Below are 16,716 nucleotides of genomic sequence, written 5' to 3' on the forward strand. Positions count from 1 at the left end.
TTTTTTTTTGCATTTCCCAATATCTGTTACACATTTTGGTCCTTTGGTCCTTATTTACACTTTTGGTTTCTCACACCAGAGAAACAATATGGTATTTACACATGTGTGTCAGATCTACGTCACTTAAGAGTATGGTATCAAGCCACAGCCATTTAGCTAGAAATGTATCGAGCTTATCCTTCTTTATGACAGAGTAGTACTCCATTGTATAAAAATCCCCCACATCCTCTCGATCCATTCATTGGTTGCTGAGCATTTGGGCTATTTCCCAGATTTATCTATTACATACTGTGCCACTATAAACATGGGTGTAAATATACCGGTATGATGAAAAGCAAGGTTTTGTAGATACGACTCTTCCCTGTCTCCCAGGTTGCTCTGGAGCTCTGAGGCCCAGCCAGCACATTTTCCTAGTGGCTTAGCAGCCCCTCACCCCAGCTCATTAACAGTATAGCTGTTCTGACTTCGGTACAACCCAGATGTGCTGTATTGTTTTCTGTGATGCCATTGTCACTGCACCAACCGGTGCTGCCCAGATTGGAGCCCGCTTAGCTGATGGCTCCCTTAGCTCTTTGTAGCAGCTTCTTCAGCTTTCGGCCGCAGTCAGGAAACTCGTTTTCATTTATTTAAACGTGATTGTGGGAGAAGTACATGATTAAAGTGAGCCTTTGACCACACCGGAACAGATCTGACCCTCACCAGGAGAGCTGGCGGAGGAGGGTTGTAAGTGATAGTGTTATTTTTTCTGAACATCAGTGTAGACCTTTTCCAAAGGAGAACCAAAGCTGTTTGAACTGTGACCAGTCCTCAGTTGTCAAGTGTTAACACCTGTGGTTACTTGTAAGCCTGGTTAGATTCAAACCACTGACCTGAGCTGAAATATTTTCTAAGCTGTGACTCATTGTTTGGCCCATTCTGTCTTTCTCCAGGAAATACACTGAATACTAGTTTGAAGAATTTCAGTTATTCCTCCTGCAGAATGTGCTGCTCATTAAAGCTGCTGGGACTTGTAATGGTTATGCTGAATCTGTGAATAAACAGTAGAAATCTGATCAATAGAGAAAAGCTGTTGAGGATAATTTAAAAAAATTTTTTTTTCAGTACTGGCACTTGAACCCAGGGCCCTCGTGTATACTAGGCCAGTTCTCTACCACTACATCCCCAACCCTTCTTATTTTTAATTTTGAGACAGGTTCTCACTAGTTGCCCAGGTAGGTCTCAGACTTCCTATCCTCTTGCCTCAGTCTCCCAAGTAGCTGAATTCCAGGTCTGCACTACTGTGTCAGGCTTGGTTGTTGTTGATGCGACAGGAGGGGAATCCAAGCTGAGCAGAGTAGGTGGCCCGTGCGCTATCTGTAAACATTGCAGCACTGTTTACAGGACACAGGACTCTGCATGTAAGGCCTGCTTAGGCAAAACTAGGAGGAATTATTTCCGTGCTAAAAGCCAACAATAACATCCTGACAGCAAGGGGACAGAGGTCACCTCAAAGCAGCAGCCCTTGGGGGCTACAGGACATGAAAACTTGGCAGTACTGAGTTTATTAAAAAAGAAGACAATCAGCCATGGTGGGGCATGCCTGTAATCCTAGTGCTCAGGAGGCTGAGGCAGGAGGATTGCTGTAAATTCTAGGCCAATCTGGACTACATAGTAAGAGCCTATCTCAAAAAAAAGGCCGGGCATGGTGGTACGTGCCTGTAATCCCAGCACTTGGGAGACTGAGGCAGGAGACTTGCTGTGAGTTTGAGGCCAGCCTGGGCTACATAAGCAAATTCAAGGCCAGCCTACACTGCATGGTGAGATCCTGTCTCAAAACAAAAAACAAAAACAACAAAAGAAGACAAGATGTACTTGGAAAGAAGTGTGTGAAATCTGCCAACCTTTATCTTATTTGTCCATGGTTTATTTGTGAAATAAAAGTGAAAAGTCATCTTCACATTTGGATATGTGATAAATTCCTGTTACTTCCTGGTCATTTAGATGTTCCTGGCCTACCTATACATTGATTTACCTGTTCATTTTCATTATGTTTTTCAGTAGCAGGAATTGAACCCTGGGCCTAACACAGGCTAAGCAAGCACTCTACCACTAAACTACGTCCCTGCCCCTTTTTAAACAGTTTCATTTTGGGACAGGCTCTTAAGTTGCCCAGGCTGGCCTCAGACTTGCTATTCTCCTGCCTTAGCCTCCTGAGTAGCTAGGTTGTTAGTTATTTTTATTAGAAACATGATATACTCGGCTAGGCCTTGTGGACAAATGTGTTCTATCATTCTGGTGCTGTGTGCTGTAAGCAGTATCAGAGGAGCCCACTAGAGGGCTGGGCTGAAAAGCTAATACGTTCACCAAAACACAGATTCCATTTACAGAGTTTGTGGAATGAGTTCTCTTCCTGGGATCCTCGTGCGCCCACTTCCTTCCTTTCCGTCATTCCTCAGCCTGACACCACCCTCTCACCCCACAGAGGCCACGGAGCCTTTTTCTCGCGGCGCATTCTAGGTTTATACTGCTGTCTTCTCTGGGACTCATTGCACTGGTCTGGCTCGACTGGTTCAGGGCCGTGGGGATCTGAAAGTTTTTCTTCCCAGCCTTTATTCCCTGGCTCTTTCCATGCTCCGTGCCCGTTGGCTTTGCTGCTCCACTTTCCTGGTGGCGTAAGCTACCGCGCCACAGCTGGAAGGCTCTGAAGTTCAGGCGCAACCTCTGAGGCTGTTCCGCTTATCTCTTCCTAGAAATGGGGGTGGATCAGGGGCTCTATGGGAGGCGGTGCTGAGTCTCGTGGAATCCGGTCTGTTTGCTGTTTAAACAGTTCGGATTGTGTGTGTAAGGTGGGACCTTTCCCAAGTCTCTGAAGTGGGTCGTTGCTGTTACCCTTTTCCCTGTATTTTTCAATTGAAAAATTACTGAAGGGAGGTTTACCTTGTCCATGGCCACATAGGAAGTTGGTCTTACACCTTTTGAAGCAAACCTCATTTTTGTATGATTTAATACTTTTTAACAGAGGGGTTAGTTTAACAAATAATAAGTTCTTGATATGGATAAATACATCCTAACTGTAGGTTGACTGGTAGTAGGGATATGATTAAAGGTCAGAATTTTCATCAGTTTGATCACATTGAAGGTTACCAGCTGAGAAAAGTTTCTGGATGAAAGGGATAAATAGCCATGCAGAAAACTTTTAGCAAATCAGATGACATCCACAAAATCTTTATTTAAATCATTCTAAAAGAAACAGAAGGGCAGTTTGACTGGAGCAGAAATGGGTTGTGATACAAGGACGAACGGGGCTAGGAAGAGTTCTAGAAAGAGGCATCGTGCCAGCTTGTGGCATGGGTGAAGATGAAAATGTCCCCCTTTCTTCCATATCAGCTCCCTCCCCCGGGCCTCTGTCCAGAAGTACACTGGTGTCCAGAAGGCTCTGGTGTCCTGGCTTTGAGTGGCCTGTGTGTGAAGCCCAATGAGATCCTATGGGGTCAGTCAGCACAAAGAACAGTGGGCCTTTGGATTTGTTAAATTCTCCCTAATAGTTTTGCTGCTGTCAAATAGTTCTGCTAATTCCAAAGGCAAAACCATTTTGTCCTTGTTTTCCTGTGTCCGTTTGGCTTTCAGGCGAAGCAGCAGCTGGGACTGCTGTGCTACACTGCATTATGCAAGAGGCCTTCAGTGGGCCCAGCCACCTCTTTCCCTTAAGAAACAAAACACAAAATTCTGTTGCTTTGGTTTGTTTGGCTTTGGGGCCAGTAATTTACATCTCATTTGTGAGCCCCGTCACCCCCTCATTGTTTCTGCTAAATCCTGCTGTTTGAATCGGACTCTGGCTTCTGTCCTTATTGTGTTCATGAATTTTAACTGTGTTGGGTTCAGACCTGTTTCTCCCTCTAGTCTCTCTCCCCTTCCCTCACCACCCACCCCGTAGTAAACTTGGGATTCAGTCCGACTTGGGGAAAGAATAATGGTTTTTCCCTGCTTGTTTGTGATTCAATGATCATGTTCTCTTCTTACTAGTTATTCTTGTTTTTCTTGTCAACAGGCCACCAAGCAGTTCCTTGAAGAGATTAACAAGTGGACCGTTCAGTACAATGTTTCCCCGCTCTCCTGGAATGTGGCTGTCAAATTCCTCATGGCCAGGAAATTCGATGTGCTCAGGGCCATCGAGCTGTTCCACTCCTACAGGGTACGTGGCTTGGGTGGGCAGCCTGTGGCACTGGGCTTCTCTTGCTGTTCTCCTGCCCCACCAGGAAAAGTGGATGTGTGTCCAGGAACGCAGGGGGTGGCTGAGTCAGGGAGCAGCTACTGGAAACCCCACTTTTGTGCCCTGAGTTGGACTGGAGACATTGTGAGGACTGAGATAGCAAAGAAGCCTGCATTGGCCTGGGTGTGGGATGCTGGTGCTCCCTGCTGGAGTCTGAGTCTGAGCTCTCTTTGCTGGCTCCTGGGGCTTTTAGTGACTTGGCATTTAGATGATTGCTGAGTTTAGGTAGTTTGGGAAAAGGGCTTTAGCCTTGGGGAAAATGAGGGGGGCAACTGTAATGCTTTGACCTTATCTTAGCAGTACTGGTATATAGTGGAGCTCCATCGGTATTGTACTTTATCTTTTATTACTTTTTTTTTGAGGGGACTCAGTTTGAAGCTGTCATTCACAGCATTTGATTTTGTATTATGTTTGATTTCTTACTTGGCAGCATTATTGGAAAAACACTGGCCGGATGTGGTAGCTCACACCTCTAATCCTAGCACTGAGGAGGCTGAGGCAGGAGGATTGCCATGAGTTCTCAGTCAGCATGGGGTACATAGTGAGTGCAAGGCCAGTCTGGACTTTACAGTGAGTGAAGGTCAGAGACACTGTGAAGACACTGGTAGTGGAGTGAAGTGGTCACCTCTGCATTCTGTGCAGATTTCTCCTGTGCTTTGGGAAGGACTGTGCTGGAGACGGAGACCAGTGAGAAGGCCAGTGTACTCACAGGGAGACAATGACAGTGCTGATAAGCACAGTGTCGGGACAGGGCGAGATGTAGGCAGCCTCTAGAAGTAACATGGGTAGGACAGGTTGCTGAAACTGCTGTGTGAGGGAAGAGGGGTCAAGGATTCCAGGGTCTGACCTGGGTGGGTGTCAGTGTCACTTTCCTCGTCACTGGACAGAATACGCAATTCACAGCTTAAAGGCAGAGAGGTTTATTTTGGCTCACGGTTTCAGAATTTCCAGTCCTCAGTTGGCGGGCACAGATCCAGAAATGGCATGGCAGAAGGGCTGGGTGCGGAGGGCATAGAAAGCAGACCGTGGACCGCCTCCCCGCAGCCCCAGCCTCCCTGCAGCCCCCGCCTCCCAGCAAACCTTCCACTCTGCCCTTGGGGGTGATCCTGATGAATTCAGTGCCTCCTGAGCCAGTCCCCTTCCACCAAGCCAGTGCTGAGCATGTGAGGACCTAGGGGGACCCTGCAGACCTCACCACGACACAGGGTGAATGGCAGTGGTGTTGCTGAAGCGATGCCCTGAAATGTGTGGGAAGGAGATGGGAGTTAGTTGAGGTGCCTTTGGGATACCTAAATAGCCATGTCCTTGAAGCAGCAGGAATATGAGCTTAGAGTTCAGAAAAGAACTCCAGTCCAGCTTGGTGTGGTGATGCATGCCTGTAATCCCAGCATTCTGGGAGGCTGAGGCAGGGGGAGTGCAGCCTAGCAGTTTACCAACTTGACAAAATAATAAAAAAAAAAGGACTGGGAGTATAGCTCAGGGCAAAAGCCTTGCTTTCAATTTCCAGTACCATAGAGAGAAAAAATAACCCTTTGGAATGGAAATAGAGAGCTGAGCATACTGAAAGTAGAACTGGATATTGAAGCTATGGGGAGGGTGAAGGTTGTTGTCTGAAGAGAGTGTAAGGAACAGAAAATGTATAGGGCTCAATGCTCACCTCAGACGTGCTTTTTCGGTCCCATAGCATTTGGAAAATTGGATTAGAATGCTTTGGGTAGAGGCTGCTCTCCCTCCATCCACCGCTAATGGATGTCACCTCCGAAGGCACTTGAATTTGGTTCTAGGGATGGATCAGAGAAGATGATAAGCAAAGACCTGGTGTGTTTTATTCAAGCACTCAGCTCAGTGCCTGGCACAGGAAAATTACTCTTGAGTATTTGGAGAATGAATGAATGAAATGCCCACAAAGGGAACTCAGGAGTACAGGAGACAGTAACAGGAGCGGGGTTTTGTTTTGTTTGTCATCATGACATACAGAGTAGGAGGTATCGAATGTCTCCAAAGGAAGATAATGTCTTTGGTCAAGCTTGTCATGTAAAGGGAGGACTGGAAATGTCCACTGGATCAGTGACATGAATGAAGGTCTTGGTGACGGCAGCAGGAACTTGGAGCATAGTGGCTGGATTGGGAGGAAATCAGACTGAGTGCGAGGGAGCTGGAAGTGAGCACGGGGAACCCAGTGCAGAGGTGAGCAGCAGGAAGTCTCTGGGCTGTGATTGGAGGGGAGGTCAGTGGAGGGATTCCTATAAGACAGGGCGGCCTCAGTGAAGCAGCTGTGTGTAGATGCAAGCTCCATGTAGTGTTTGTCCCCATCTCAGTGTCCCGGTGGAAGGTCACTGTTGCTGCATGTTTAAGAAAGAACTTTGATTCTACCCTTTACCTCCTAATGTTACATATGGATCTTTTTTTGTTTTGTTTTGTTTTTTAAGACAGGGTCTCACTGTATAGTCCAGGCTAGCCTCAAACTTAGGGCAATCCTCCTATGTCTGCTGCCCAAGTGCTGAGATTATAGACCTGCACTACCATGCCCAGCCTTTTTTTTTGAGGTACGATCTTGCTATGTGGTTCAGGCTAGCCTTGAACTCGTGGCAATCCTCCTGCCTCCATTTCCCGAGTGCTAGGATTATAAGGGTGCACCACCATGCCTGACTCTTCTAGATAGGAACTGTGATGACATTTAGTTGACATGAAAGGAGGTTCCAAGGGAATTCCCAGTTGAGCTGACTTCTACTGTCTATTCTTCCTTCTCGCTGAGATTCCGGGGTCACATGAGACTGGCCTAGATATGCAATATTTTCATATTACTTCATCTTGCTGTGCTTCCTTTTCAGGAGACACGAAGGAAGGAAGGCATTGTAAAGCTGAAACCTCACGAAGAACCTCTCCGTTCTGAGATCCTCAGCGGGAAGTTCACCATCCTAGTGAGTCTTGATGGACCCATCTTGCCGTGCCTTGTTCCTGCCTTTTGTAACTCTTGTCCTGCTTGGACATTTTTCCTGAGTACCTTAGCCATAGTCTGGAGCAGATGTGAAGTAGCCATGCAGCTTGGCCCAGAATTGTTCTAGTAGTAACTGAATTACTATTAACCATAGTTATTATAATTACAAGTGATAGCTCAATAATTGAATTATAGAGAATCTAGTGTATAGTAGACTCATAGCATTTCATCATTGGCCCATGAAGGTTAGTCAGGGCCTAGGGGTTGGTATCCGTGTGCTAAGATACATCCTGTCCTGTTTAATGGAAGTCCACTTATTAGGACCGCTGGGCCTCTCAGGTAAGAATGAACTGGTACTGGTAGGCAGCAGGGAGACCAGGACGCTGTTGTATGGTTCTCTCTTGTTGCTGGCTTTTTTTTCATCCTACCTGGGAGATTAGTTAGTTACAAAGCCAGTGCAGAACCAACCTTTGATTGCTCTTCAGTTTGAGACCCAAGAAAATGTGATTTTTTTTTTTTTTTTTTTCCTTACCATAGAATATAGTTCTCTCAGCAGGCACTGAGAGAATCAGGGCTGCCATGATCCTAACCTTCTCTTTCTGGGAAGAGGCAGATCCAGGAAGCATTGCCAGCATTGTGTAGCAAGTGTTCTTCAGGGTAGAAACCTTTGTGATGGTTGCATTCCCCATTTGACTTTTGAATATTTCCTGTTTGCTTTGCTCTAGAATGTTCGGGATCCCACAGGAGCCTCCATCGCCCTCTTCACTGCCAGGCTGCACCATCCCCATAAGTCGGTCCAACACGTGGTCCTCCAGGCACTGTTTTACTTGCTGGACAGGGCTGTTGATAGGTGAGCACTGTTATCTTGTAGGTGGCCCACATCCAGATAGGAAAGTGACGGTTTTTGATATGATTAAATTCCCCAGTGTCTTCTCCCTGCCTGAGGATGAGCACTGGGCAGTGCTATCAGTAGGAAGCAGGCCGTGTTCCAGGGGTGTGGTGTGTTTCAAGGTGCTATCAGGATATTGGGTATTCCGTGTCTTTATCACCTCAGCTTTGTTTCAGAGTAGCAAGCTGAGAAAGCTGGTTGTTAGCAATTTGGCAGTGCATTGAGAACTACTTATTGGAAGAGAGAGAGGAGGAAATGACGGATGTTGGTTCTTTTCGCTGCTATCAGTAGCCTCTGGAGCCAGGTGTGGTAGCACATGCCTATATTCCCAGTACTGGGAAGACTGAGGCAGGAGGATCACCACAAGTTCGAGGCCAGCCTGGGCTATATAGTGAGTTCAAGGCCAGTCTGGACTTTATAGTGAGACCCTGTCTCAATGAAACAAATATACAAACACACACACACACACACAAAGTCTCTGGGGCTATGTGTAGTAGAATACACCTGCAGTGCTAGCTGCTTGTTGGGGGCTGAAGCTGGAAGATCGGAAGTTCCAGGCTAGCCCAGGCAACTTAATGAGACCCTGTCTCAAAAAAGAAAAAGAAAAAGAAGTGGGGGCTGGGAATGTAGCCCAATGGTAGAGCATTTGCCTGACAGGTACAAGATCCTGGGTTCAATACTTAGCGTGGAAAAACAATCTCTGGGGCGTCTGTTTCTTTGTCTGAGAATAGGGATATTGCCATTTAACTTAGAGGATTTTGAGAATCATTATTCCAAAAGTATAAAGCAAAAGCATTTTTTTGTTGGTTTTTGTTTTTGTTTTTTCTTCTTAAGACAGGGTCTCACTGTGTAGTTCAAGCTGGCCTTGAATTCACTATATGGCCCAGGCTAACTATGAATTTGCTGCAGTCCTCCTGCCTCAGTCTCCCGAGTGCTGGGATTACAGGCATGTGCCACCCTGCCCAGCCTTGTAAAAGTATTTTTATGATAATAACAGGCATAAACAAAAAGAACTAGCTTAAGTCATATCCTCTCCCTGCAGGTTAAGTGAGATTACAGTCTCAGGGAGAAAACACCTGAAGGCCAAAGGTCTCCTTCGACTTTGTTTCTGGTGCTAGTGCAATTGCCTGGCCTTTTCCATCCATCACACAAGGAGCCGCCCAGGCTTGAGTCCTACTTGCTCTGTTCTTCCCAGAGCTGTTGTGCAGTGCCATGTGCTATCTTAGTTACTTTTCTCTCATTGCTGAGGCAAAATACCTGATGCCCAAAATTAAGGAAGGAATGGCTTATTTAGCTCATATTTTGTGGAGATTTTAGTCCATACTCAGCTGGCTCCAAGGCAGAATGGCACGTGGCAGAGGGCAACAGTTCATGGCATCAGAAGATAGCAAAAGCAACAAGAGCAAGAGAGGAAAGCAGCAGCAAGCAGCCTCTTTCCCTCCTTTACCTTGTATGCAAACTGCCCACCCCAGGGCTGGTGTAGCTCTCACACCCATAATTCCAGCATTGGACTAAGGATCAATCAGAAATCTCGAAGCCCGCCCCATGACTGCATGAGGATTTGGGGAGACATGCAGACACAAACCGTAACATGTGCCTTCCTTCCTTACCTCCTTCTTCCATGGTGCTGCTGTTGCCAGTGCGACAGCTTTTGACATCTCTGCTGGTCCTTTGGATTTGAAGGCTGCCCTGAGGGCTGAGATCAGGAGCACTAGAGCTATCTGTTCAGTCAGCACTAGTGCCAGTCTGTTCAGACTGCAGACCTCCAGGCTGAACATAGCCTGGCAGTGATCTGAGCTAGGTCTCTGCCTCAGTTATATCACCTCGTAACACCTAATTTCTGCTTTTGATGCTCAACTGGAGCTAGATTTGCAGTCCTTGCACAGTATTATTCTGAAAGAGGAAAGTTGCCAAGGGGTGGGAGGTGAGCTCAGTGATAGAGAGCATTTGCTTAGCATGTGCAAAGCTCTGGCTTTGATCCCCAGCACTGTCAATAAATAAAATTAAATTAAAAAAAGAAGTTACAGGGGTAGGGGCTGTAGCTCAGCAGCACAGTGCCTGCTTGGTAAGTGCAAGGTCATGAGTTCGAGTCCTAAAAAAAGAAAAAAGAAGTTGCAAATGAGTGCAGTGGCACCTGCCTGTAATCCCCGCACTCTGGGAGGCTGAGGCAGGAGGATTGCAAGTTCAGAAGCAGCATGGGCAAAATATTTTGAGACCCCATTTTAAAGGAAAACATTTAAAAGGAGGAGGGTGCTGAGTACGTAGCTCAGTGTGAAGGCCTTGGGCTCAATCCTTGGTACTGAAAAAGAAGGGGAAAGGGGAATGAAGTTATCAAGGAGTCAGGACTAGTAATCTCAATGGCCTTGTGCTCCCCAATTGGAAGTATAGAATTTCTCTATCCTCTTGCTTGTGACTGAGCATTAGATCCACTTTCCAGAATAAGGATACTCTGAAATGCTTCTCTAGAATAAATGGGAGCCTTTGCCCCAGAAATCCAACATTAAGCTTCCTTCTGAGAAGGCCTGGAGATTGGGAAGGCTCATGAAGGTGTGGCCAGATTTACTCCTTCCAGTGTGAGTGTGGGCACCATAGGAGGTCCACACAGGGCAATGTAATACTAACGTCATGGCTGTTTATTATCCAGAGGAGGCCAATAATATGTGCTGAATAAATGTAACCCCTTTCCCAAGCAGAAATTCTCCCCAGTGAGTAGACAATCTCTCTTTTCCCTTGTTACCTTGAACCAGAACGACCTCCTCTCTCCCCTTCTCTTCACTGAATCCTGCCTTTGCTTTAAGGCCCAGCTTGCTCACTGGTTCTTTCACTATTCCACCTTGTTATAAATAAAATTCTTTACTCTGATCTTAATAACAGTTATTATCAATACTTATCCCTTTTTTTTTCTTTTTTTAATTTTTTATTTTGAGACAAGGTCTTGCTAAGTCACAGGGTTGCCTAGGCTGGGCTCAAATTTGTGATCGTCCTGCCTCAGCCTCCCAGAGCCCTAGGATTATAAATGTATATCATCTTGCCCAGCTGCCAGTCCCAATAAGTATGTGCTCAGTTATTCATTCTTTGTGATGTCATTGATTTAACACTAATATTAGATTTTTTTGGTTTTATACTTTGAGACAGGGTCTCTCATTGGCCTTGAACTCATTATGTAGCCTAGGTATGTCTTGAACTTTCACCAGTCCTCCTGTCTTAGCTTCCTCAGTGCTGGGATTACACATTTATACCACATGCTAGGCTAGAATTAGCAGTTTTTTAGCATGTTATTTCCTGGGTGGGTGCTTCTGTCTTGGATTTTATTAAAAGAATGAAGTGGTGAAAAAAAGCTGGATATGATGGTGCACACCTGTAATCCCAGCCGTCAGGAGACTGAGGAAGGAATATGAGTTTGAGGTCAGCCTAAGATGTATAATGTGTTCAAGGCCTCCTGATGCTACATATTGAGTGCAGTCTGGACTAGATAACAAGACCTTATCTCAAACAAACAAAAGCCAGTCATGGTTTGCATGCCTGTAATCACAGCTACTTGGGAAGCTGAGGCAGGAGGATTACAAGTTTGCGGCCTGGGGCTGGCGATTTAGCTCATTCCCTGGCAAGCGCAAGGTTGTGAGTTCGATTCCTGGTACGGTTGTGGGGGGAGTTTGAGGCCTGCCTGGGCAACTTAGTGAGATGTGAAAAAATAAAAAAGAATGGGATATAGCTCAGTGGTAGAGTGAGTTTCATCCCTAGCACTCCTCCGCTCCCCTACCCTCCCACATGACGAATGTGTTACAGGAATGCATTTGCTCAATTCTAAATAGGTGTGAAAACTGTTGCTACCTATGAGTAGTCTAATAATTTATTCCTTATAATTTTCTAGGGTTACAAGTCAAAAGCAAGTAAGGATCTGCATTGGTTTGAAAAAAGTATTTGCAATGAATAAATGTTTTCATTCAATGCTTGGTTTACAGCTTTGAGACTCAGAGGAATGGCCTGGTGTTTATCTATGACATGTGCGGTTCTAATTATGCTAACTTTGAGCTGGATCTTGGCAAGAAAGTCCTCAACTTGCTCAAGGTAAGGCCGGGGAGGATGCTCTCCGCTCTCTTTCAATTGTCAGGGATTTTTCCCTTTTTATTCTTTCGGGAAAAGAATTAGGAATGATGTAAATTTCAGACATTGTGTTCAGTTTAAAGGTCACATCTCCTTCAAATAATTTCATTCTCAAAAAATATGAAGAATGTTTAAATTTAAACAATTTATTACTGTAAAAACACACTGTTATTAATCAACCTCAAGGTACTCCTCCTTCCTTTGAGTATACTTATCCCACCATTGTCTGTTTTTATATTTTTGTTTTGTTTTGTTTTTTTTTGAGATAGGGTTTCACTGTGCAGTTTAGGCTGGACTTGAACTTACTTTTTGTTTTTTTTTTTTTTTTTTGGTTTTTCTCCGGTACCGGGAACCGAACTCACGACCTTGCGCTTGCCAGGCAGGCGCTTTTGCCGCTGAGCTAAATCCCCAGCCCCTGAACTTACTTTTTGTTTTTCAACTTTTCTTTCTTTCTTTTTTTTTTTTGTGGTACCAGGAATCTAACTTAGGACCTTGCACTTGCCAGGCAGATGCTGTGCTGCTGAGCTGTATCCCCAGGCCCTGTTTTTGTTTTTTTGTTTTGTTTTGTTTTTTGTTTTTTGTTTTTTGTTTTCTAGACAGGGTCTCCCTTTGTAATTCAGGCTGAGCCTGGCCCTGAACTTACTGTGTAACCCAAGCTGGTCTCAAACTTCAATGATCTTCCTGCCTCAGCCTCCTGAGTACTGGGAATATAGGCATCTACCACCACACCCAGCTTTCCAAACTGGTTTTTGATGTGGCATTTAAAGGGGCTTTTGGTATTTAGGGACTGAAATAAACTATTCCATCTTTAATGACAGAGATACAGGTTCTCAGACTTCAGTAAAGATGATGATGTTGTGGATACTATGTATTCTCTATGAGGGAGCGTGTGAGTCCCCAGATGCTATAAAACTGAAGAGTAACAGCATGACAAAGAATAACACACCAGCTTGAGAGTTAGGCTCATGGAAGTGGCAGCAAGAGTAGGTTCAACAAGAATAGAGTAGGAGGTTTTTACCCACAGTGTCCTCTTTATTTGGCTCCCTAGGAGTTAGAATGCCAGCTTAGTGCATGGAATCCTATTCCCAAGCTGAGCCAGGATATTGACAGCTGAGTGATGCAGAGCCCCAAGGGTTAGGGTGAACCATCTGTCAACTTTGAGCTTGTATAGATCTGTGTATCTCTGTTTTGAACCTCTTTGCTACTTGTGTGCACCAGATCATTTTGTGCTGCTGGGGATTGAGCACAGGCCTTGTGCATGCTAAACAGTGTATCTAGCTCTGAGCTGCACTTCCAGCCTAGATTATGTTTATTTATTGATTGAATAAATGAATACCCAGAGGAAGAAAGGAGTGAAAAAATAAATGATGTATACACAGACATCAGACTAAATGAAAGGTTGTGGAAGTTTCTTTCATTCAGTTTATTCATAATCTAATTTTCCCTTGAGTTTAATAAGTAGACCTAGGCACAGTGGTGCACACCTATAATTTCAGCTAGTGGGGCAGCTGAGGTAGGAGGATTGTATGTTCAAGGCCAGCTTGGGCAATTTTTTTTTTTTTTTTTTACTTTTATTTGTCTTTTTGAGACAGAGTCTCACTATGCAGTTCAGGCTGGCCTTGAGCTCACTTTATAGCCCAGGCTGGTCTCTAACTTGCAACAGTCCTCCTGCCTCAGCCTCCAACATGCTGGGATTGTAGGCATGCACCACTACGCCTGGCTCAGCTTAGGCAATTTAGTAACAGTCTGTCTCAAAATAAAATAAAACAAAGAACTGGGGACATAGCGCAGTAGTAGAGTACTTGCTTAGCATGTATAAGGCTTTGGGTTTAATTCCTAGTACCAAAAAAAAAAAAATTTAAAAAGTTGAACTTGCTAGCCATGGTGGTGGTGTACATCTGTAATCCTAGCACTCTGGGTGTCTGAAGCAGGAGAATCGCAACTTTGGATTCAGCCTGGGAAACTTAGCAAGACCCTGTCTCAGAAAAACCACTTGGGATGCAGCTCAGTGTGAAGGCCCTGGATTCAGTTCCTAGTACCACATATATACACACACACACAAAAGAAGAACTTTCTAGGATAGATACAGGTAGGCTGATGTATGAAGTGTGTAGTATAACTGCTCAACAGAAAAGTTAGCATAGCTGCCATTAGGATGGCTGAGCAGTCTGAGGTGCTGCATTTAGAAAAGTTAGCACAGGCCAGGTGTAGTTGCATGTACCTATAATCCCAGCACTAAGGAGGCTGAGGCAGGAGTATCATTATAAGTTCAAGGCCAGCCTGGGCTGCATAATGAGTTCAACAGCAGCGTGAATTGCCTAGTGAGCCTGTCTCAAAAAATCAAGGAAGAGAAAAGTTAGCAGTTTTTGTTCCCTAAAGCTTGTAGTAAACATGACCTTAACAATTATTTTTAGAGGTAAATCAGCTTCTGTTTCTTTTAACCGTGTTCCCTGTAGCTATCAAAATGTGAATTCTTTTAACCACTTTCCCTGTAGCTGTTGAAACCTGTAGACTCTCCCTGCTGAGTAAGATGGGGAGAAGTACAGAAGACCAAAATTGAGCTCTTGGAGTCCTTAGTACTAGGAGGCCTAATCCCTTTCCACTCTCCCCACAGGGAGCTTTTCCAGCCCGCTTGAAAAAGGTGCTGATTGTGGGCGCACCCATCTGGTTCCGAGTGCCCTACTCCATCATCAGCCTCCTCCTGAAGGACAAAGTGCGGGAGAGGGTAAGGCAAGCCCACCTTCAAACATCCTATCTCTGCTGCTGAAATCCTGCCAGCTACTTTCCTTCCTTCTTGAGATCCTCCCAGCTCAGCTTGTGGAGCACATTCTGCCCCTTAGTGTGTTCCCTGCTTTCTTTCTTTCTTTACTCATCAGCTGAGCAGACAGCTCCCTCTAGGTCCCCAGGCGCTGTGGTCTGGAGCAGCTCAGTGGGCTGGCTGTCCTTCACAGTGCCTCCCACAGGGGAAGCTGAGGAGTGTCCTGAGGAATTCTGGGGTGGGTATCCCAGAATTGTACCGGCCTTCTCTGTTTCCCAGCATTTAAACGTGAGAGTGTAGCTCCAGGTTAGAGTGTGTGTTTAGCATGCACAAGCCCTGGGTTTCTAGTTAGCCTTGCGCTTGAATTATGGGACTTATTTATTTTATTTTTTTTGGTTTTTCTCCGGTACCGGGAACCGAACTCACGACCTTGCGCTTGCCAGGCAGGTGCTTTTGCCGCTGAGCTAAACCCCCAGCCCCTGAATTATGGGACTTATGAATGTATGTCTAAACTCAGAATACATTGAACACCTGATCTGTAGTGGAGTCTGGGAATGAAACCTGAGTGAGACTGTCCTTACCCGGAGGAGCAAGGAGCGTGTGGTCCTGCGAAGAACAGGAGCACAGAGGAGAGGGTGGAGAGAATACAGAGGACCAGGCTCTGTTACAGACTAGGGGAGAGTCTCAGGTTGTCAGCAAGGGCTTCCTGCAGAGGCAGAGGAGGAAAGAAGAGCTTTCCAAGAGGAGGCAGCATCTACTCCACAGAGATTCCAGGGAGAATCCACGAGGCTGTCTGGGTCCAGCATGGCTGAGTCCAAGCAGAGAGCAGAACGAAGTATTATGATCGCTTACCTAGGATTTCGTTTAGTTCCCCTCCGCTGGGGGCCAGCCTTGTCTTATGTGTTTGGAAATCTCTTTGAACATCCATACCGAGCTGAGAATAAAATGCAAACAAAGAGGCCAAGAACTGGTTGCCTTATGTGCTGACAAAAATAACCACTCCCTATGCGTTGTCAGTGGCGAGAGAGCAAAGTGCCAGCATGTGATGGTTTTGAGCAGCCTTGTTACTAGAATGAGCCTTCACTCATTATCCCTTTTTTTTAGGTAGGTCTGTACTAGGGCCTCTAATTCCAGGAGTGAATTTTAGATGTTCTGTGAATTCAGACTTTTATTTGAGAATTCACAGGACTTTTAACCCTAGACAGATAAATTACAATATGCTTCTTTTATACATAGTACAAGGGGTAATGAAAGTATATGGTGAATGTTTAAATTTGAATTAAAAAAATATTACAATAAAAGGCACATTGTCATTAATCCCCCTCAAAATACGCTCTTTCACTTCAAACACACTTATCCATCATTTTTGCCACTTTCTGACACTATACTAAAAATCTTTCATGAGTGTCTTTAGAAAGTCTGATTAAAAAATACAGTGAATGATTCTGCCGAGCAGAACCATTGAACAAAAAGGCAGGCTCGTAAAAACATTACCATGTGTCCTCATTCACCTTTTTCACCTGCTCTGGCACTGCATGACTACTGGCTCTTCCCCAAAGTCAAAATGACCATGGAATGTCAGCATTTTGAATCAATTCAGGACATCAAGGCAGCCAAGATAGCATAACTAAAGACACTCGTGAAGGAGACTTCCAGAACTGCTTCAGAGAATAGCAAAAACAATGGGATAAGTATATTTGAAGCAAATGGGAGTATTTTGAGGGGGGGTTAATAGTAATATGTCCTTTATTCTAACAAATTTAAAAATTTTTTTCTTT

General features: G+C 45.1%; 1 protein-coding gene across 1 annotated transcript in view; it reads left to right on the top strand.

The window, feature by feature from the left end:
- The window catches only part of Ptpn9 (protein tyrosine phosphatase, non-receptor type 9), a gene marked incomplete at its 5' end in the record, with an annotated part of 70,636 nt that overhangs the window by 31,166 nt on the left and 22,754 nt on the right, over nucleotides 1–16,716 (top strand). Inside the window, 5 exon segments of the mRNA XM_005393506.2 lie at nucleotides 4,028–4,171; nucleotides 7,081–7,170; nucleotides 7,913–8,037; nucleotides 12,039–12,144; nucleotides 14,795–14,905. Coding sequence (XP_005393563.1) covers nucleotides 4,028–4,171; nucleotides 7,081–7,170; nucleotides 7,913–8,037; nucleotides 12,039–12,144; nucleotides 14,795–14,905 — 576 coding nt within the window.

This window comes from Chinchilla lanigera, unplaced genomic scaffold (genome assembly GCF_000276665.1).
Source record: "Chinchilla lanigera isolate Chin_1 unplaced genomic scaffold, ChiLan1.0 scaffold00049, whole genome shotgun sequence".
Taxonomy (NCBI): Eukaryota; Metazoa; Chordata; class Mammalia; order Rodentia; family Chinchillidae; genus Chinchilla; species Chinchilla lanigera.